Raw genomic sequence first — 21,615 nt, 5'->3', positions numbered from 1 at the left:
CGAATTAGCTAAGGAGCGGGAAGCCAGGCCTGCCAGTTACAGACGCGAAGCACAAGGACCAGTGTAAGGATCCCGGTTCGAGCCCCCGGCTCGGCTCCCCACCTTCCTTCAGCAACGTGAAGGAAGTCGCTTCACAGGTGGTGAAGCAGGTCTGCAGGTGTCTGTCTTTTTCTCCCCGTCTTCCCCTCTTCTCTCCATTTCTCTGTCCTAACAACGACGATATCAATAACAACAATAAAAAACAAGGGCAACAAAAAAGAAAATAAATAAATAAGTAGAGACACTAATAAACTAGTTTTTCAGAGACAGCTAAGCAGGAAGAAGTGAGAGTTCCAAAGATAAAATAATCATACAAGGTCCCTGCCGAACAACAACCATTCCTGACCAGGTAAACAGGTCAAAACTCCAAGTGCAGGTCTGATTCTCCCACTCACAGTGACCTGGTCACCTCCTCCTAGACCCTACAGTCTCCGAGCTCATCTGGTCTTTTTCTTCTTTTCTTGCTATCTCCCTGCCCTTCAACTGACTTCTTTTTGCTCATTTCAATACTTGTATTATTATTTTACCTATTTACTTCATTATTACAAGAGTGCTGATCAGTTCTGGCTTATGCTGATGTGCAGAAAGACTGAACTTGGGCCTCTGGAGGCTCAGGCCCGAAAGTCTTTCTGCAGGGGCCCAGGGGCAGCACACCTGAAGTCAGACTGGTTCCTTAGAGTTGAGGAACTGAGCACACCTCTTACTATATGCAAGCACCTGGCAGGTTTCAACTCGAGTCCCCACCAGCAGGGGGAAAGCTTTGTGAACAGTGAACAGTGCTGAAGGCGCCTCTCTTGCCATATCCCTAGCTCCTCCTTCCCTCTTGCTTGCTTTTTCTCTGTCTCTAGCCAATAAATAACACAAAAAGAAATCTCTCTTTCAGGAGCGAGACTAACACAGAGCTGTGTGAGGAGCCACCAGCCAAAGCCCTGCCTGCAGACTCACTTGAACTCCAGGCACTTGGTGATCTCCTTCTGCAGGTGCATGACTTCGTAGAGCAGGTTCTGCAGCTGCAGGTGGTAGGCATCAACCTTCTGCTTGGCCTGACAGGAGGACAAGGTCAATGATGACTGGAGCTGAGCAGGCTGGAGGGAGCAGAGCAACGGCCGAGAGGAGGCTGAGGAGGAGGGAGGAGGAGGCTGAGCCTCTCAAGTGCTACCTCGTGGGTCTGGTCTCTTCCCTTCTTCAACCTGATGTGGGCCAATCGATTAAGTTTCTTCAGAGTCATGAAATGCACACAGCTCTGGATCCTCCGATCTTCGATTTCAACTGCCTGCAGACAGAGCAGACTGGTAAAGACCTCTAGCACAGGCGCTGGGTCAGATTTCTTCAGTCTGTCACTGTTGAGCGGCCCTCACCCAAAGTCAAATCAAAGAATAACTGTGCAAAGCTAGTGCTTAGGGCTCCCAGGCAAGGAGGAAGAATCTGTGTTTGGGCAGCAGAAACAGGAACTGAAGGCCAGGCGGGCACACACGACCGGCATGTGCCCAGCCCTCCTGCACACAGGGCTCCTAACACTTGCGACCTCCTGCCATCCAGCCTCACCTCCAGAAGTGGCATTACACAGCTTAAATGGAGACAGCGGAGTCACCGCCTCGCAGCCCCCAAGTTGCAGGCGCTACGATGATTTCATCCTGGCTTCCCTGGGCAAATGACCTCGCCCCGGTGGCCGGCTCCTTACCGCGTCCTTGCCTCCCCTGCTCTTCAGGTCCTGGATCTCCGCCATGAGTCTCTGCAGCTCCTGGCACGTGTACTTGTACAGCTCATAGTCTCGGCCGGGGTCCCGCAGGTCCACCTCGGCCTCCTCGCTGTAGTACTTGCCTTCCTGTGGAGGCCAAGAGTCAGAGTTCTAACCCTGGTCCTCGTGCACGGTGTTGTGTGCAATCAACTAGGTGTGTCACTGCCCAGACCCCAGAAGACTAGATCTTAAAAGGGGTGGGAAGGGAGCCTGACAGCTCATTACAGAGATGAACCAGCATTCACGAAATCAAATTCTTACTGATGGCTATTCAGATGGTCAAGCTTTAGCAAAGAATAAAATACTGTAATTCACCTCTCAACCTTAGGAGTAAGCAAAATACATCTCTGGAAGAGATAATCAGGGAAACAGAGAGAGATGAGCAGGGAGACCAGAGGTGGCATATCTGGCTAAGCACACACATCACAGTAGTTGAGGAGCCTGGTTCAAGCCCCGGGCCCCCTGCTGGAGGAGGAATGCATCACAGGAGGTGAAGCGGTGCTGCAGAAGTCTGTCCTTCTGTCTCTCCCTCTTTCTCAATCTGTCTCTATTCAAAATAAATAAAAAACACAGAAGAAATATTCCAAGAGGATAAGGGTCTTCATGAACCTCGATTTCCTGAATCTCAGGAAAGCATTTTTCTAATGAGTAAAAGGGAAGCCCCAAAATACTGCTCTGTCACCTTTATGACTTGGTCCCAAGCTCAATCCAGGCACCACATGGCCAGAGCAATGTCCTTGTCCTGGCTCCTCTCTCATGAACACACACACTTTAAAACGTGAAAAACCATGAGGCGGGTGGAGGTGCACTTGGTAATTTACAAATGTTACGACGTGAGAAGACCTGGGTTCAAGCTCCCGGTCCCCACCTGCAGTGGGGAAAGCTTTGTGAGTGGTCAACAAGTCTGCAGCTGTGTCTCTCCCCATCACCCCTCGCCTACTGCCTTTTCTGTTTGTATCCGACAAGTGAATATTGAAAGACAGGCTTCAGGACAGAGAAGCAGCCAGGAGAGAGCCCGACACCTGGTCTCTCAGAGCAGGTGAGCACGAGGCACCGGCCCCAGCCAGGAGGGAGTGTCCTCTCGCAGCAGCCTTCTCTGTAGGCGCTGGCGTGGACCCAGGCCTGGTGGCACCGGGGATGCTGAACTAGAGCAGACCCAAGTGCTGCGGCCCCTCGGGTGCCGTCAGTAGCCCCTCGGGTGATGTCTGTAGCCCGTCGGGTCCCATCTGGAGCCCCTCGGGTGCCGTCTGTCCCCCCTCGGGTGCCGTCTGTCCCCCCTCGGGTTCCGTCTGTCCCCCCTCGGGTGCCGTCTGGAGCCCCTCGGGTGCCGACAGTAGCCCCTCGGGTGCTGTCTGGAGCCCCTCGGGTGCCGTCTGGAGCCCCTCGGGTGCCGTCTGGAGCCCCTCGGGTGCCGTCTGTCCCCCCTCGGGTGCCGTCTGTCCCCTCGGGTCCCGTCTGTCCCCCCTCGGGTGCCGTCTGTAGCCCCTCGGGTGCCGTCTGTAGCCCCTCGGGTCCCGTCTGGAGCCCCTCAGGTCCCATCTGGAGCCCCTCGGGTGCCGTCTGTCCCCTCGGGTGCCGTCTGTCCCCTCGGGTGCCGTCTGTCCCCTCGGGTCCCGTCTGTCCCCCCTCGGGTCCCGTCTGTAGCCCCTCGGGTGCCGTCTGGAGCCCCTCGGGTCCCGTCTGGAGCCCCTCGGGTGCCGTCTGTCCCCTCGGGTCCCGTCTGTCCCCCCTCAGGTCCCGTCTGGAGCCCCTCGGGTGCCGTCTGGAGCCCCTCGGGTGCCGTCTGTCCCCTCGGGTGCCGTCTGTCCCCTCGGGTGCCGTCTGGAGCCCCTCGGGTCCCGTCTGTCCCCCCTCAGGTCCCGTCTGTCCCCCCTCGGGTGCCGTCTGGAGCCCCTCGGGTGCCGTCTGTCCCCTCGGGTGCCGTCTGTCCCCCCTCGGGTGCCGTCTGTCCCCCCCTCGGGTGCCGTCTGTCCCCCCTCGGGTGCCGTCTGTCCCCCCTCGGGTGCCGTCTGTACCCCCTCGGGTGCCGTCTGTCCCCCCTCGGGTGCCGTCTGTCCCCTCGGGTCCCGTCTGTCCCCCCTCGGGTGCCGTCTGGAGCCCCTCGGGTCCGTCTGTCCCCTCGGGTGCCGTCTGTCCCCCCTCGGGTGCCGTCTGGAGCCCCTCGGGTGCCGTCTGTCCCCTCGGGTCCCGTCTGGAGCCCCTCGGGTCCCGTCTGTCCCCCCTCAGGTCCCGTCTGTCCCCCCTCGGGTGCCGTCTGGAGCCCCTCGGGTGCCGTCTGTCCCCCCTCGGGTCCCGTCTGTCCCCTCGGGTGCCGTCTGTCCCCCCTCGGGTGCCGTCTGTCCCCCCTCGGGTCCCGTCTGTCCCGTCGGGTGCCGTCTGTCCCCCCTCGGGTGCCGTCTGTCCCCCCTCGGGTCCCGTCTGTCCCGTCGGGTGCCGTCTGTCCCCTCGGGTCCCGTCTGTCCCCCCTCAGGTCCCATCTGGAGCCCCTCGGGTGCCGTCTGGAGCCCCTCGGGTGCCGTCTGTCCCCTCGGGTGCCGTCTGTCCCCTCGGGTGCCGTCTGTCCCCCCTCGGGTGCCGTCTGTCCCCCCTCAGGTCCCGTCTGGAGCCCCTCGGGTGCCGTCTGTCCCCTCGGGTCCCGTCTGTCCCCCCTCAGGTCCCGTCTGTCCCCCCTCGGGTGCCGTCTGGAGCCCCTCGGGTGCCGTCTGTCCCCTCGGGTGCCGTCTGTCCCCTCGGGTGCCGTCTGTCCCCCCTCGGGTGCCGTCTGTCCCCTCGGGTCCCGTCTGTCCCCCCTCAGGTCCCGTCTGGAGCCCCTCGGGTGCCGTCTGTCCCCTCGGGTCCCGTCTGTCCCCCCTCAGGTCCCGTCTGGAGCCCCTCGGGTGCCGTCTGTCCCCTCGGGTGCCGTCTGTCCCCTCGGGTGCCGTCTGGAGCCCCTCGGGTCCCGTCTGTCCCCCCTCAGGTCCCGTCTGTCCCCCCTCGGGTGCCGTCTGTCCCCCCTCGGGTGCCGTCTGGAGCCCCTCGGGTGCCGTCTGTCCCCCCTCGGGTGCCGTCTGTCCCCCCTTGGGTGCCGTCTGTCCCCTCGGGTGCCGTCCGGAGCCCCTCGGGTGCCGTAGCCCCGGTGTCCTGCTGCCCGGCCGCTCGCTCCCGGCGCCCCTGGCGCCCCGGCCGCCTCACCTGCTCACCTGCTCGGCGTCGGATCGGCTCCGCTTCCCTTCCGACGGGGCTCCGTCACTCCGGATCACCTTGGGCTTCCGCTTCTTGCTCGACTCGGACGACATGGCTGCCGGGGCAGGTCGGGGGGCAGGCGGCGGGACCTGCCTGCTCCGGAGAGGCCGCTCTGAGGTGTCCCTGCAGGGAATCCTCGTCTCAGCCGCCACCCCCGTAGCGGCTCGCATTTCTTCGTTTTTATTTATTCGTTTACTTATTCGTTTACGGCCGCAGCTCTGCTCAGCGCCGCCTCGCGGCGGGCCGGGAACCGAACCTGGGACTCTGGCCCCCGCCCTCCCCGGCCCTTCAGTCACTCGCGCTGCCGGTGCCGGTGCCGGTGCCGGTGCCGGGGATGGAACCTGGGGCCGGAGCCTCGGGCAGGACAGCCCTCTGCAGACCGTCGTCCCCTCGTCCCCCGGGCTCAAGCAGCAGCTCGCGGCTCCCCGTCTTGCCAGCGCAGGTTCGAGTCCCTCCACCCCCGTCAGTGAGCCGGAAATGAAGTCACGTTTCAGACAGGGTCCGGGGTCCGGGGGCGGGGGCGGGGGCGGGCAGGGCGGCTGGGGAGGGGGCTCCCGGCGGGACGGGTCCTGCGGGGGGGGGGGGGGAGAAGGGGAGGGTCCCTCGGGGCTGCCGCGCCGGGCGCCACCTGCTCCTCCCCTCCCGGGCCCCGATCCCGCAACCACAGTCCGAGGCGGCCGCGCCCCGCAAACCGCACCTCAGCCCGGCGACCCGGCCGGGGCAGCACCGTCGCCTCCTCACCTCGCGCCACCGGCAACGAGCAGCTCCCGACGGCGGCGGGCCGGCGGGCCGCGAACTACGCAGGAGCGGAAGTGACGATCGGCTGGCCGGAAGTGACGCGACCCGGAAACGCACGTCGGGACCGGAAGTGAGACGCCGAGGCGGCCTTAGGGGCCGAGACCTGGCGCGCTGAGCCCCCAACCCGCGGGCCGAGTCTCCGACGCCCGACCCCGGCACGTCCGCGGCGGGTGCGGGGCAGCTTTGGATCCTGGTGTCGGGAGGCCGCCGCCTCGTGTGCGGGGATGCGGGCTCGCGGGCCGATCGTTGGGGAACGCGGCCGAGGAGCGGCTCGCTCGCACCGGGCTCTGCTTCGCCGCGCGGCGCTGGGGCTCCAGCCCGACCCCGTCTTCGCGGAAGGAAGCGCCGTGCTCTCTGGCCCCTGCCCCTGTCCTCCTGCCCCTCTGCCTCTCTGCCCCTGCCCCCCTACCCGTCCTCCTGCCCCCCTACCCGTCCTCCTGCCCCTCTGCCCCTGCCCTCCTGCCCCTGTCCTCCTGCCCCTCTGCCCCTGTCCTCCTGCCTCTCTGCCCCTGCCCTCCTGCCCCCTGCCCGTCTTCCTGCCCCTGTCCTGCCCTCCTGCCCCTGTCCTCCTGCCCCTCTGCCCCTGTCCTCCTGCCTCTCTGCCCCTGCCCTCCTGCCCCTGTCCTCCTGCCCCTGCCCCGGTCCTCCTGCCCTGTCCTCCTGCCCCTCTGCCCCTGCCCTCCTGCCCCTGTCCTCCTGCCCCTGCCCCTGTCCTCCTGCCCCTGCCCCGGTCCTCCTGCCCTGTCCTCCTGTCAGTGTGAATAGCAGCTTGGCAGAGATAGGCCCTGGGTCTGGTCAGGGATGGAGCGCAGGGCTTGGCACAACGGAGGGCAGGTCCCAAGTTCTTTCTTTTTTAAAAAAATATTTATTCCCTTTTATTCTTGTAGTTATTGCTGTCATGGTTGCTGGACAGGACGGAGAGAAGTGGACAGAGGAGGAGAAGACAGAGAAATGGAGAGAGGAGGGGAAGACAGAGAAATGGAGAGAGGAGGGGAAGACAGAGAGGGGGAGAGAAAGACAGACACCTGCAGACCTGCTTCACCGCCTGGGAAGCGACTCCCCTGCAGGTGGGGAGCCGGGGGCTCGAACCGGGATCCTTACCCCTGTCCTTGTGCTTTGCTCTATGTGTGCTTAACCTGCTGCGCCACCGGCTGACTCACATCTCTTCTTTTTATAAACACTTCAAGTTATACTCAAAGACAGAAACTGGCCCAAATGCAGACCATTGTTCATGAAGTCTTGAACCCTGAGTTCAAAATCTTTGAACAGTTTTATGTGCTCTGTGTAAAATTAATCGTCTTAAAAATTTATTTTCCCTTTTGTTGTCCCTTTTTTATTGTAGATATTGGTCTCGTTGTTAGATAGGACAGAGAGAACTGGAGACATGAGGGGAAGACAGGGGGGAGAGAAAGACAGACACCTGCAGACCTGCTTCACCGCCTGGGAAGCGACTCCCCTTCAGGTGGGGAGCCGGGGGCTCGAACCGGGATCTTTACGCCGGTCCTTGTGCTTTGTGCCACCTGCGCTTAACCCGCTGCGCCACCGCCCGACTCCCAGGCCCCAAGTTCTATCCCTGGCACAACAAATAGCCAAAGCTAAGAGGCTAATTGTAGCGAAGAGCTACTTTTTTCTCCACCCCCCAAGAGCTAGTTTTTGTTATTTCCCAAGACATGCACATCGAGAGACAGAGGAACACTCCAATTCTGGTTATTGCTGGGGCTCAGTGCCGCAGCTCCGAGCTGGTTTTTTTTTTTCATTTATTTATTCATGAGAGAAAAAGAACCAGGTATCTCTCTGGTACAGGTGCTCCTGGGGACTGAACTCAGGTTGAGAATCCAATGCTTTATCCACTGTACCACCTTTTATTATTATTCAGTAGGATGGAGAGAAAGTGAAAGAGATGGGGAAGATCAAGCAGGAGTTAGACACCTGTAGACCTGCTTCACCACTTGTGAGGTGTCCCTGATGTAGGTGAGAGCAAGGGCTAGAGGCCAGGTCCCTGTGCCACCCACCACTCCGGCCCTGTGTCTGTAGCACTGAGTATCAACTCGAGCAGCTCAGGCGCGCTCCACTTGTGCTTCACCCTCGGGGCCATTTCCTCTGCCGCACAGAACACAGTTTGTGAGACCAGGGCATCACCGCGTTCACTGCCCTGGATCACTCTCAGGTGGATGAAGGAAGAAACAAAAACAGGCCCAGAGAGGCCCCCACGTGCGGCAGCTTGGACCTGAGCCACGCTAGAGAAGGCACCCCACTACGTGCGCTCTCTCCACCCCTTACCTTATCTCACAAGGTGGCATTCACCAGGGCACCGTTTAGGTGTTGGAGTGCCAGACAGAGCCCAGGCCCTTAGGCAGCAAGTCCTCTGCTCTGACACTCTTACCCAGCTGTCCTCACCTGGATAGTTTGTCTCCTGGGTTCTTTATGTACCATAGTGCTGGTCAGCTCTGATTTAGGGCAGTGCAGATAATTGAACCTAGGGCTTCGGAGCCTCAGGCTTGAGGCTCTTTTTGCATAAACATTGTTATCTCCCTAGTTCTGCCACCTGGATTCTTACCCTCAGTGCTCAATGTAACATCTCACACCAGTGAGGACAGGAGTCAGGGAGGCGTTCACCCCACTTGGTGGTAGTTGTTGCCATGGTAGCATCGTCCGTTCCGCCACTTTGACCTGACGTGCCCAGTGCGGCTGTTAGCAGCTTTGACTGCGCAGAGATGCAGGTCTTCAAGAGCAAGAACACTAATGTCCTGGCCTCTGGGTCTGTCGGGCACAGCGCCCTCAAGGCAGGTGAGCTGGGTGGGAGCCTGTGGCAGCCCCAGGCATCTGCTAGCCTTGCCCATGAAGGATGGACACTGTTTTGTAGTGGACATTTAATTGGTTCCATCAGCAATTCCAGTGTAAGTTTCCCTGCAAGGGAGGTGGATCACCAGGGTTCGTGAGGTGTGAGATGAGGCCCCCAGGTCACTGACTCCCTGCACACAGCCCGTGGCCCAGTGGAATGATGGCTGGGCAGAAAGAATGTAATGAGAGAAGGAATGTAGGACAAGGGGAAGGCAGGTGCTGGCCTACACCCCAGTTTGTGGGAGGGAGGGAGGGCTGGGGTTCCTGGCACAGGTGGGCTGGAACCCTGCCATCAAATTCAGTTGTTGTTCTGGGAGACAGCCATGTGTCTGTCTTGCCTTAGGAAGCCCTCTGCAAGAGTTCTCCTAGCACCTCCATCTTCCCTATTTCACAATGGAATTCTGCTGCTTAAACCCCAATTCTGGGATCCTGTCCCACCCTGTTTCCTACCCCAGGCCCTTCCCAGGCCCCGGTCATTGTGGGTTGGTTCTGCGGCCTGCCTGCTGACTGTGGCCACTTAGCTTCTGAAGGCGGTCAGGGTCAGACTCTGCCCCAGCAGGCGCGGCTTGGCTCAGACTATTCAGCAAGTAGGCAGCACAGTGGGGTCCAGGGAGTTTCTCAGAGCCCAACCCCTTCCCTCCCCACGGGGCGCAATACCCTGACACTCGGTGGGAATTTCCTGGACAGCAATTAGGGGCTGGTGGCCTTGAGATGGGGGGCCTCACAGGAAGTGTGAGAAACTGTAGGTGACAGCTTCAGAGAAACTAAAACAGGTCCCAGCACAGGGGTGGTATGGAGGGAGGTGGGAGGCAAGGGGGAGGGCCCGGGCAGGCTGCTTGTCCTCAGAACCCTGCTGCCCTGCAGCCCCCTGAGCTATCGCTGCCTCAAGTCCTCCCAGATCCACGAGAAGACCTTGATGGGAGGACTGGGGGCCCCGGTGGGTCGCTGCTCTAGGGAGGGAGGGGCAGAGGCGGTGGCAGCATCACTGGAGGGGCGAGATCTTCAGAGGGATCATGATCCGAGACTCCATGTGTCGCACGAGAGGGACTGGAGGGAGAGAGGCAGAGGTGAGAGAGGGCTCAAGGCACCCCAGAAACAGTGGTTTTTCTTTTTTGGTTTTTTTGCTTCCAGTGTTACAGCTGGCACTCAGTGCCAGTACCACGAATCCACTGCTCCTGGAGGCCATTTTCCTTTGCTGTTGTTGCCCTTTTTGCACTTATTATTGTCATAGATGTTGTTGTTGGATAGGACAGAAAAAGAGACAGGAAGGGGGGGAGAGAAAGACAGACACCTGCAGACCTGCTTCACCGCCTGTGAAGCGACGCCCCTGCAGGTGGGGAACCGGGGGCTCAAACCGGGACCCATTCACCCGTCCTTGTGCTTTGCGCCACATGCACTTAACCCGCTGCGCTACCTCCCGACTCCTGAGTGCACTCTTTCATGCATGAGGATATGGGTTCAACCCATGCACAGAGAAGCCCCACAAATGATGGAACAATGCTATGTTGTCTCTCCTCTCTCTCTCTCTCTCTTGAACGTAAGAGAAATACTGTAACGGAGTACTCCAGGAGCGGTGAGTCACACGGGTGTAAGCCCACCTGCACCGAGCAGAGTGGGCCCCAGGAGATCACTGTCTGGAGTGAGTTCCCCAGCACTGGAGGCAGCCAACCAAGGCCAGGCCTTCAGGGCATGGAGGCCCCATCCTGAGATGCGGGAGGGCTCCGGTAGACTCCGCTCACCTGTGTAGTAGACGTTCTCATCCCAGCCCCGCTTCCTCCAGGCAGCGTTTCTCGTCTCCTCCCGAGATTGCAGGTCCTTGTAGGCTGCGGGAGAGGCGCTCCGTGGGCACACAAGTTCTGGCCTCCTCCAGCACGGGCCCTCCTGCACGGCCCAAGCCCTGCCCTAATCTCTTCCTCCCTGGAGCCGTGAATCTCTGAGGGCTCACTTGGCGCCAACTCCCGAGTGTCCGTCTCCACCCTGGGCTCACCCTCGGGCTCCAGACTCAGACCCTCTGGTGGTTCGGCTTCTCAGACGGAACCTTCCCAGAACCAACAGGCACTGGCAGCCGCAGCCTGCTCCTCCTCGGGGCACCACTGCTCAGGCAGGAGTCGGGGAGCTCCTGGGACTCTCTCCCTCTCCCCTCAGGAGACTCACCCAGCTCCTTGGCTCTACCTACCCGCAGATGAGCGAGGGGGCCTGGAGGTTCTCAGTGCCCTGACTGCCACCTCCCGTGGCCACTCTCCAGCCCCTGCCACCTGAGCCACCGCAACTTCCTCTCACTCCCCTAGATGGCGAGCCTGGCAAAGCACCTGGCTTCTGGAGGAAGCATCATGTGACACAGACCAGGTGGCCCGGGATGTGAAATCACAAGTGGGCTCTCAAACACGAGGCCCCAGGCAGCACGTGTCCCTGCGGTATCAGAAGGTGACAGTGGAGAGAGGGGACGGGGCCCAAAGCGTACCCCAGAGATGGTGAACCACGTACAGCTCCCCGATCTGCGAGAAGAAGCCGCCCACTGCCTCCTGGTTCTCCTGCCGGTACTTGATGGCCCGAGCCCTGGCAAGGCAGAAGCACGTGGGCAGAGGCAGGGGGCAGACTGTCCCCAGACTGACTCACCACACTTGGAGGGGATCTGGGCGGGACCCATGCTCGGAGATGAGCAGAACGGGGTCAGGAGTGCAGGTGCCAGCTGAGGGCCAGGGCAGGCCTAGCCCTGTTACGGAAACCCCTCCCCCGCCTTCTAGGCTGGATCCTCCCCTGGGCCCAAGAGGGCAGGGCAAGGCAGGGGGTGTGTGCTCCCTGACCCGGGGAGCTGGACACCAGGGGCCTTGGTGGGACAGGTGGGCAGGGCCCCCAAGTCCAAGAGTTGGCACTCACCAGTTGTTGCCCCACTCAATCATAGTTCCAGGCTGAAAGAAGACCAGAAAAGGCAGCGTGAGCCCAGCTCAGACTCCGCCTGCCAATGGTGCCCGTGGCGGTGGGCCCCCAGCTCCCGCAGCAGCAGCTGAGCCCCAGGTGGGGGTCTGACCCAAGCCTGGTGGGACTCCGCTCTGGCCTGGAGGGAGGTGGAGGCTGGGTAGTCCCGTTTGGGCACTGGGGCACTGGGCCTGAATGTGACGGATACTGGCGAAGCAGCATCCGTGGGGGGGGGGGCGGTGGGGGGGCACCTTGGCGAAGCAGCATCCATGTGTGTGTGTGTGGGGGGAGCACCTTGAGCTTGTAGGTCCTCAGCTCGTAGATGTTGGGGCCTGCCCTGGGCTGGGGCTCATTCCAGAAGCTGAACTCCAGCAGCATCTGGTTCCTCCTGGACAGCAGCATCTGGCTCCGCTCCTTCCGGAATTCCAGGTACTCCTGTGGGGATCACGGCGGTCTGACAGCGCAGGGGGGTGGGGACCGGCCGGAGTGGTGAGCCCGAGAGCCCGAGGGTCACCTACCTTGTTGCTCTTCAGCTTGTTCATGCAGTCCATGAGGGCAGGGTAGCCGCCAGAGAAGCGCCACAGGTGGACTGCAGGGGTGGGGGGAGACGAGGTCAGGGGCCACGGGACTCTGCCCTCCTCACGCTGAGGCAGCTGGAAGGCATGTTCCACCCTGTTCCCCTGCCCCGTGGACGGCGGCTGTGCTAAGAGCAGAACTTCAGGCATCAGCCAAGAGACTCAACTTTGAACTCCTGCCCTGCCAGGTGGCCTTCAACCCTGCGGACCCCAGTCTCATGGGACTGGTGACCCCACCCAGACTGCCTTAGTCACGGTGCAGCACCAGCAGTGTCCTGGGCCCCTTACTGGAAAAAATTTTTTTTTTTATTGTTATAGTTATTATTGTTGTTATTGATGTCATTCGTCGTTGGCTAGGACAGAGAGAAATGGAGAGAGGAGAGGAAGACAGAGAGGGGGAGAGAAAGACAGACACCTGCAGACCTGCTTCACCGCCTGTGAAGCGACTCCCCTGCAGGTGGGGAGCCGGGGGCTCGAACTGGGATCCTTCTGCAGGTCCTTGTGCTTGGCACCACGTGCCCTTAACTCGCTGCGCTACCGCCCAACTCCCCTACTTGAAACTTTTTCACCAAGTCCCCAGCCAGGAAAAGCTCTCGCACCCCCACCTCCAGGGTCTTTTTTATCCAGGTAGAGACAGAGACCGAGAAGTCCAGGAGGTGGCGCAGTGGATAAAGCACTGGACTCTCAACCATGAGGTCCTGAGTTCAATCCCTGGCAGCATATATACCAGAGTAATGTTTGGTTCTTTCTCTCTCCTATCTTTCTCATGAGTAAATACAAATAAACTGTTAAAGAGAGAGACACTGTGACAGAGGAAAAGAGACCACAGTGGATGTTAGACCACAAACTCTCAGATACTTAGAGGAAAATATTGGCAGAACTCTTTTCCGCATACATTTTAAAGCCATCTTCAATGAAAAGAATCCAATTACAAAGAAGACTAAGGCAAGCATAAACCTATGGGACTACATCAAATTAAAAAGCTTCTGCACAGCTAAAGAAACCACTACCCAAACCAAGAGACCCCTCACAGAATGGGAGAAGATCTTTACATGCCATACATCAGACAAGAGGCTAATAACCAGAATATATAAAGAACTTGCAAATCTCAACAAGACAACAAATAACCCCATCCAAAAATGGGGGGAGGACACGGACAGAATATTCACCACAGAAGAGATCCAAAAGGCCAAGAAACACATGAAAAAATGCTCCAAGTCTCTGATTGTCAGAGAAATGCAAATAAAGACAACAGTGAGATACCACTTCACTCCTGTGAGAATGTCATACATCAGAAAAGTTAACAGCAGCAAATGCTGGAGAGGGTGTGGGGTCAAAGGAACCCTCCTACACTGCTGGTGGGAATGTCAATGGGTCCAACCTCTGTGGAGAACAGTCTGGAGAACTCTCAGAAGGCTAGAAATGGACCTACCCTATGACCCTGCAATTCCTCTCCTGGGGACATATCCTAAGGAACCCAACACATCCATCCTAAAAGATCTGTGTACACACATGTTCTTGGCAGCACAATTTGTAATAGCCAAAAACTGGAAGCAACCCAGGTGTCCAACAACAGATGAGTGGCTGAGCAAGTTGTGGTCTATATACACAATGGAATACTACTCAGCTATTAAATATGGTGACCTCACCATTTTCAGCCGATCTTGGATGGACCGTGAAAAATTCATATTAAGTGAAATAAGTCAGAAACAGAAGGATGAATATGGGATGATCTCACTCTCAGGCAGAATTTGAAAAACAAGTTCAGAAAAGAAAACACAAGTAGAACCTGAACTGGAATTGGCAAATTAAATTGCACCAGAGCTGTTAATTGCTTTGGTTAAAAAAAAAAAAAAAAGCAAAAGGTCCTGAGTTCACTTCCTGTTCCTGGTGTGATCTCTTGTGCCATAGTGACACTTTGGTTCTCTCTCCCTGTCCATCCCTGCCATAAATAAATGCATCTTTAGAGAGAATGTTAAAAGACAGGCACCCTGGGAGTCGGGCAGTAGCGCAGCAGGTTAAGCGCATGTGGCATGAAGCGCAAGTGGCATGAAGCGCAAGGACCGGTGTAAGGATCCTGGTTCGAGCCCCCGGCTCCCCACCTGCAGGGGAGTCGCTTCACAGGCGGTGAAGCAGGTCTGCAGGTATCTCTCTTTCTCTCTTCCTCTTTGTCTTTCCCTCCTCTCTCCATTTCTCTCTGTCCTATCCAACAACTACAACATCAACAACAATAACTACAACAACAAAAAAACAAGGGCAACAAAAGGAAAAATAAATTTAAAAACAACAACAAAAAAAGCTCTCAAACGACAGGCACCCTGAGCCCTGCCTTGTCAGGACTCGCCACCCCAGACACGGATACAGACACATATGCTACGGGGCACCCAGTCACCCTGGGATGAAATCCAGGGGGCCTCCAGGGGGAGGTGAGCCTGAGGAGGAGGAGGAGGAGGAGGAGGCTGGGGCTGGAACTCAGTGCCCCATGCCTTACACGTACTCGCCCCAGGTTTGATCCTTAGTATCATCAGCCACAGAGAGCTGTGATGGAAAAAGAAAGAGAGGCTCAGGGCAGAGCCAATAGCATTAGCAAGCAGCCTGAACTGGAGGGTGAGAGGGGCTGGAGAGAGGTGCCTGGAGGCAGCACTGGACTGGGAAGCAGCAGGGCCAGGCGGAGTCACCGCACTCACCTGCCTGGTCCTGCTCCCCATACCATGTGTTCCAGTTGCCCACGAGTGAGCAGGGGTAGTCCTCGTCCAGGTGCAGCTTGGGAAGGACGGCCTCACTGTGGGAGGGACACAGAGGCAGGCTCAGGGGGCAGGCGCCAGCCACCAGGGCTCCCATCAGAGGGGTTTCTGTGTCAGGCTGGGACCTGCCCCATCTCTGTGAAGCAGGGTGGACGGGCATCCTCAGAAGCCTCCAGGGGTGTGGGGACACGCTCACGTGATACTGTTGTAGGCGTCCAGACACTCAGGCTTCACGTTGTGAACTGCAAGAGGGCAGAGTGGGAGCTGAGGCACTGGCCCAGGGGTCCCACCCAGGCCCAGGGCAGGGCAGCCACTCAGCCGCTCACACTGGATCTTGTAGAGGTTGCTGGTCTCCTTCTTGGACAGCAGGGTGGAGTGGGCATCCTTCCGAGGGTCCACCTTGTGGACAAACAGCGAGCGGAACCAGCTGCCTTCACCGTCCTTGGAGTAGGAGCTGCAGGACAGAGCAGTCGCGGGTATAGGCGGCCCTGGCATCTGCTTCTTTAGTAAAGTCATAATGGGGGCTGGACACCAGCTCACCCAGAGAAGCCCACCTGCCTGTGCATTCTAATAGGGGCGTTCAACCAGATCCCCTGGTTACTACTTCTTTTTAGCAAGGGAGACCAGAGCACTGCTCCACTCTTGTTTATGGTGGTGCTGGCATTGATCCTGAGACCCCAGGGCCTCAGGCATGTTTTTTGCCGAACCATTATGCTGTCTCCCCAGTTTTTCTCTTTCTACTTGAAAAGTGTTGACCTAGAAGAGAGAAGACCCAGTGACAAAAAGAAAAAAAAAAAAAAAAGGAAGGCCACTCAGAGGCATCAGACATGCTAAGTCCTCCACTCATGCCCTGGCGTCCCATAAACACAGGCACTGGAGCTGGGTCACTGGGTGGGGTCAGTGTGCTGGCATGCACAGTCAGTCCAGCTTTGAGCTAACCCTAACCCTAACCTTCATGGCATGATGCCACCGTGCTGATACTACCAGTGTCCCCGTTTCCCAGATGACAAAAAAGAAGGCCGGTTAGTTAAAGGAACTCATGTGGACACTGCATTGGTTTGCCAAGTTCATGACTCAGGTTCAAGACTGGCCCCCACCACTTTGAAGGAAGTTTTGGTGCTGTGGTCTCTTTCGTGCTTTCTCTCTGCCTCTACCTATAATTAAAAAAAGGAAGGAAGGAAGGAAGGAAGAAGTTGAAAGAACTCGCCCACAGTCAGATCTCTTTCCTCCGAAGCCAGCCCCCTTGGGTGGGCCACCAGCCTGGGGAGCAGAGCATCACGTGGGGTTTCCAGCTGGGTGTCTCTGGCAAAGCCAGCAGCTTTGATGCGACCTTTGGTTTGGCTGTGGAGGGGCTGCTTATCCCTGGCAGGAGGGTGGTGGGGACTCTGCCAACAAGACCTTTGTTCCAGAGGCCGGGGCTTCAAGTAACTGATTAACATCACTACAGACCAAGATCAATAGACACTGGGCCAGTCTGGAGGCTGAGGGGCTGGAGCTGGGTGTGGGGGGGCTCCTCTTGCCCCTCCCTCCTCCACAGCCCAGCATTTTCACATGCAGGGTCTGTGAGCAACAGCCTGTCTCCCGTGAGAGCCCCTTCGGGCAGCATCCATAGGCCACCCAGGACGGCAGGCGGGCCTAGGCTAGGAGACGCACTCTTGGGTGTGTATTTTCAAGAGTGTAGGCTTCACCTTCTCAGCAAAATCACAAAGTTCTCTTGTTCTTCTTTATTCTCTTTATTTATTTATTGGATAGAGATAGCCAGAAATTGAGAGGCAGGGGAAGTAAGAGGGAGAAAGAGAGACACCTGCAATACTGTTTCACCATTTGTGAAGCTTTCCCCCTGAAGGTGGGGACTGGGGGCTTGAACCCCCAGATGCTTGCTCACTGTAACATGTGCACTTAACCTGGTGCACCACCACCCGGCCCCAGTTTCCCTGTTCTTGTTCCCAACCACCCTCCTTTGCCCTCATTCTTCCCTCCGCACATCCTCACACAGAGGCCTGACCCAAGCTCAGCTCCATCCCCGCCAGCTGGATGGGCTGAGGGAGGAGGGGCCTGGTGTGGTTCAGCCACCATCTCTGTTCCTACTGACCTCACAAGCGACCCCCCAGTTCCTGCCCCTCAGTCTTTATTAAGCACCACCACTGTGACACTAGTCCCCTGCTCAGAAGGCTTCCATGGCTCCGCACTGCTTAGGAAACACAGGCAGAATGACTGACGTCACTTGAAATTCTAATGATCATCTGCTTTCCAAGTGTTACAGAAAGTTTTTTTTCTTTCTTTCTTTCTTTCTTTCTTTCTTTCTTTCTTTCTTTCTTTTCCTACCCAGAGTACTGATCAGCTCTGGCTAATGGTGGTGGTGGGGACTGAACCTGGGACTTTGCAGCCTCAGGCATTTAAAATTTTTTTTATATTTACTTATTTTCCCTTTTGTTGCCTTTATTGTTTATCATTGTTGTTGTTACTGCTGTCGTTGTTGGATAGGACAGAGAGAAATGGAGAAAGGAGGGGAAGACAGGGGGAGAGAAAGAGACACACCTGCAGACCTGCTTCACCGCCTGTGAAGCGACTCCCTGCAGGTGGGGAGCTGGGGGCTGGAACTAGGATTGTTAGGCTGGTCCTTGAGCTTTGCACCACCTGCGCTTAACCTGCTGCGCTTCGCCCAACTCCCGACAGTCTGTTTGTATAACCATTATGCTATCTATCTTTGCTCCAGAAAGTTTTCCCAAGCTTGGTCCCTTTTTTTTTTTTCCTCCAGGGTTACTGCTGGGCTCGGTGCCTGCAACATGAATCCACCGCTCCTGGAGGCCATTTTTTCCCCTTTTTGTTGCCCTAGTTGTTGCAGCCTTGTTGCGGTTATTATTGCCATTGTTGACGTTGCTTTGTTGTTGGATAGGACAGAGAGAAATGGAGAGAGGAGGGGAAGACAGAGAGAGGGGAGAGAAAGATAGACACCCGCAGACCTGCTTCACCGCCTGTGAAGCGACTCCCCTGCAGGTGGAGAGCCGGGGGCTCTAACCGGGATCCTTACCCGGTCCCTGCGCTTTGCGCCACGTGCGCTTAAGCTCGGTCCTTTTTAATTAGGAGGACCACACACAGCAGGAGGAAGGCTTGCATGCCTGAGGCTCCTATTTCCGTCCCTGAAGCCCCATGTAGAAAGAGATGTTTCTCTCTCTCTGTGTGTCCTGTATAAAATAAATCTTTAAATAAAATAAATAAAGTGATCACATACCAGTAATCACATATGCATGCACAAGGCCGGGGGCTCACTGCCCCACACTGCATATAAACAAATGAATGAATGAATGAATGAATGAATGAGTGAGCTTGGTGACCCCAGTATTTCCACACCTGCAGTTCTCAAACCCACAGCGCTGGCATTGCCACCATCTTGGTGCAAATAGCACGGGGGTGTCTGGGTTCTGCACACAGGCTTGCTGCCTCGGGACAGCAGATAAAGTCACCTTGGGAGGCTCCCATCCCCATCCCCATCCCCATCCCCATCCCCATCCCCATCCCCATCCCCATCCCCATCCCCATCCCCACGGAGCCTCCGGCTTCCCACCTGCTCGGCTCTGCCAGGCTCCAGGGTCCCGGCGGCCATTAGCCAGGGATGGGGGTCCCCGGTTGCTCCATCCCACCTCTCCGGGAAAATCCTTAGGGCGCTCTCTCACCATCCCCAGGGAGGCCTGGAGCGGGGTGTCCTGCTCCCCCATGCCCCAGGCTCTGCCCGCACCCGGAGCCCGCGGACAGAGCTGCGCCCCTCCCCGCCCCCACCTTCGCCCAGGCCGGGCCGCGCCACCCGCATCCAAGCCAGGGGGTGCTCCGGGCCCCGCCCCGCCCTGCAGCCTCGCGCGCCCCTGCCCGCCCGCGCCAGCTCTTACCGCGCGCCCGCAGCCGCCGCGTCCCCAGCGCGGGGCCCCCGGCCCCCCAGCAGTCGGCGGCCCCCCAGCAGGTGCCGCGCCGCGCTCGGGATGCTGCACAGCCGCGGAGCCATGTTGGAGCGCAGCGCTGCGCAGGGAAGCCCCGCCCCCGGGGTGGTGGTAGGGCGGGGCGTCGTCAGACCACGCCCCCTGACGCAACCCGGGGCGGGCCCCCAGAAAGCCCGTCCCATCCACCACGGAGGCGGGGCTTCTTCAAATCCCGCCCAGAACTCCGCGACGAGGCGGGGTCTAACTAAGCCCCGCCCCAAACCGGTCTCAGGGGCGGGGCCCGGGGTAGGCTGTCCCCGGGATAGCGGTGGAGGTGGGGCGGGCACAGCCCCCGCCCCCAACCCCGAGATGGGGTGTCTTTAGAGCGACGCCGGAGAGGGGGCGTGCCCAGGCCCTGCCCCTGGCCAGCTGGGGAAGAGGGTGGGTCACTAAGCCCCGCCCCGATCCCTTTTGGGGGCGTTGCCTGCGCAGCCACGCCCCTGCAGAGCGGGTGGGCGTGGCCTGGGGCCTCTCCCCTCACCCCCCCAGGCCCTCTCCCCTCACCCCCCCAGGCCCTGAGCCCCCAGTTCGCAATGAGGACTTGCTCTGTGACCTGGAGCAAACTCCCTGCCCACTGTGGCCCCCAAGTTTCACCTCTGGGAAACAGAAGCGTTAGTGTAGCAGGGCTGCTTGGCTAGGCATGCAGGGGTGAGCTGCTGGGGTCTGTAAGCCCCTGCTACCTTTGTCACAGTCTCAGAGACAGATGGCCAGGCAGCTGGGACAGGCAGACAGGCTCAGGGCTTTCTCTCTACTCTTTTTCTTTTTTCTTTTTTTTTTATGTTTTATTTGTTTATTTACTTATTCCCTTTTGTTGCCCTTGTTGTTTTATTGTTGTAGTTACAGATGTAAGTCATTGTTGGATAGGACAGAGAGAAATGGAGACAGGAGGGAAAGACAGAGAGGGGGAGAGAAAGACAGACACCTGCAGACCTGCTTCACCGCCTGTGAAGCGACTCCCCTGCAGGTGGGGAGCCAAGGGCTCGAACCGGGATCCTTGCCGGTCCTTGCGTTTCTCGCTGCGTGCTCTTAACCACTGAGCCACTGCCCGGGTCCCCTCTCTACTCTTTTTCAATATATGTATGTGTATATGTATACATACATATGTGTGTGTATATATATATATATATATATATATATATATATATTATTTTTTTAGACAGAAGGGGTTCATTGTGATGCCCCTCGAGGGTGCATGTTACCATATACAAAGACTTAGGTTCAAGACCCTGGTCCCCATCTGCAACAAGGATAGTTTCGCAAGTGGTGAAGCAGTGCTATAGGTCTCCCTCTCTCTCTGTCTCTCTCCACCTTCCCTCTTGATTTCTGTCTCTATGCAATAAAAAATAAAACAGGGAGTCAGCCGGTAGCACAGCGGGTTAAGCGCAGGTGGCGTGAAGCACAAGGACCCGCAGGATCCAAGTTGAGCCCTGGCTCCCCACCTGCAGGGGAGTCACTTCACAGGCGGTGAAGCAGGTCTGCAGGTGTCTGTCTTTCTCTCCCCCTCTCTGTCTTCCCCTCCTCTCTCCATTTCTCTCTGTCTATCTAACAATGACAACATCAATAATAACTACAATATCAATAATAACTACAACAACAATAAAAAAAAAACAGGGCAGGGGAGATAGCATAATGGTTATGTAAACAGACTGTCATGCCTGAGGCTTGTAAGACCCCACCATAAGCCAGAGCTGAGTGATGCTTTGGTGTTTCTCTGTGTGTGTGTCTCTGTCTGCATCTCTCTTAAAAGTAAAACAAATTAAATTAAAAAAAATTAAAAAGCAAGGGCAACAAAAAGGAAAATAAATAAATAAGTATTTTTTAAAAAAGATAAAAAAAAACACACTGCTGAGTGTCTTCCCCGACCTGAGCTAATTTTTCATTCTTTACTTTTTGGCAGAGACAGACACTGTCACAGAGGAGAGAGACACCATCACAGAGGAGAGATACCATAGCATGACTCTGCCTTGCATGGAGCTCTCCCTGGTGTTGTCCATTGTTGCTGAGGAATTATTCTGATGCAGTCTCCGTCCCCAGGTTTTACTATGCCCCGCAAAATCCTAGCAGTGCCCCCTTCAATCAATCCTGGCCCCACACGTCACCCCTGGTTGTCGCTCAATAAAAAGCCCCCTCACCCCCCCCCTCTGGGCTCTCAGCTCCCCCTCTCTCAGATCTCACCCCTTTCTCTCCCCCCGTGGTCAGGTAGTGGGGACGGCCATTGCCGGCTGGCTCCACGTGGTCTGAACCAACCCCCCCATCCTATAATAAAGATTTGTGTACCCCTTTGCTCTGGACGTCCACTCTCTTCTCTGCGGTGCAGCCGACACCAGACCGCCACAACAACAGTCCATGACGTTCACATGTATAACTCTCAAACCCAGGGCTCTGTGCATGGAACATGGGTCTTCTATTGGGTGAGATGCCGCCTGGCCCCCATCCTAGAATGTTAACTAATTCTACTATGCCTGCCTGAAGGAGCGGGTGGCGGTGAGGGCTAGGAGGCATGGCGGGTGGGGGACACTCCGTGCGCAAATCTAAGGCTGGGTAAATGAGCACCTGGTATGAGCAGGTCCCCGCACCATGTTCAGGGCAGCAGACCAGACAGATATCTCTCCCATTCCACAAATAAAGAGTCAGATCATTTCCAATTTCTGTGAAATAAATTGCTCCAAAATGCAGCAGCTTGAACTCATCAACATTTATTATCTCTCACGGTTCCAAAGGGGTCAGGAGTATAAACGGGAGTGGTTATCAGGGCTGTGTCATGAAGCTGC

General features: G+C 57.4%; 2 protein-coding genes across 3 annotated transcripts in view; both read right to left on the bottom strand.

Moving 5' to 3' along the window:
* Positions 1 to 5,754, bottom strand: part of THOC5 (THO complex subunit 5) — a 30,161-nt gene extending 24,407 nt beyond the window's left edge. The window contains exons 1-5 of one of the 2 annotated variants that reach the window (XM_060192859.1): positions 5,697 to 5,754; positions 4,957 to 5,088; positions 1,721 to 1,888; positions 1,199 to 1,312; positions 985 to 1,082 (exon numbers count right to left, since the gene is read on the bottom strand). In XM_060192859.1, coding sequence (XP_060048842.1) covers positions 985 to 1,082; positions 1,199 to 1,312; positions 1,721 to 1,888; positions 4,957 to 5,052 — 476 coding nt within the window. In that variant the 5' untranslated portion in view covers positions 5,053 to 5,088; positions 5,697 to 5,754. The remainder of the gene's footprint in view (positions 1 to 984; positions 1,083 to 1,198; positions 1,313 to 1,720; positions 1,889 to 4,956; positions 5,089 to 5,696) is intronic. The other variant, XM_060192860.1, reaches the window with a different exon arrangement.
* A 2,898-nt stretch (positions 5,755 to 8,652) lies between these two features.
* NIPSNAP1 (nipsnap homolog 1) lies at positions 8,653 to 18,911 on the bottom strand. The gene is made up of 10 exons (XM_060192875.1): positions 18,758 to 18,911; positions 15,200 to 15,327; positions 15,070 to 15,115; positions 14,817 to 14,911; positions 12,073 to 12,143; positions 11,849 to 11,989; positions 11,516 to 11,547; positions 11,100 to 11,194; positions 10,378 to 10,461; positions 8,653 to 9,685 (listed from the first exon to the last, which is right to left on the bottom strand). The coding sequence occupies exons 1-10, from the start codon at positions 18,868 to 18,870 to the stop codon at positions 9,621 to 9,623; spliced, it is 870 nt and encodes a 289-aa protein (XP_060048858.1). The 5' UTR covers positions 18,871 to 18,911; the 3' UTR covers positions 8,653 to 9,620.
* Positions 18,912 to 21,615: the final 2,704 nt, after the last annotated feature.

The sequence above is a fragment of the Erinaceus europaeus genome, chromosome 6, assembly GCF_950295315.1.
Source record: "Erinaceus europaeus chromosome 6, mEriEur2.1, whole genome shotgun sequence".
Classification (NCBI taxonomy): Eukaryota; Metazoa; Chordata; class Mammalia; order Eulipotyphla; family Erinaceidae; genus Erinaceus; species Erinaceus europaeus.
This window is presented reverse-complemented; position numbering and strand designations above follow the sequence as displayed.

Coding starts and splice junctions, on each gene's coding strand:
- NIPSNAP1 (XM_060192875.1), bottom strand. CDS start 18,870: ATGGCTCCGCGGCTGTGCAGCATCCCGAGCGCGGCGCGGCACCTGCTG. Junction 10,462..11,099: donor CGTGGTTCACCATCTCTGGG/GTACGCTTTGGG, acceptor CCTCTCCCGCAG/CCTACAAGGACCTGCAATCT. Junction 9,686..10,377: donor TGAGAACGTCTACTACACAG/GTGAGCGGAGTC, acceptor CTCTCCCTCCAG/TCCCTCTCGTGCGACACATG.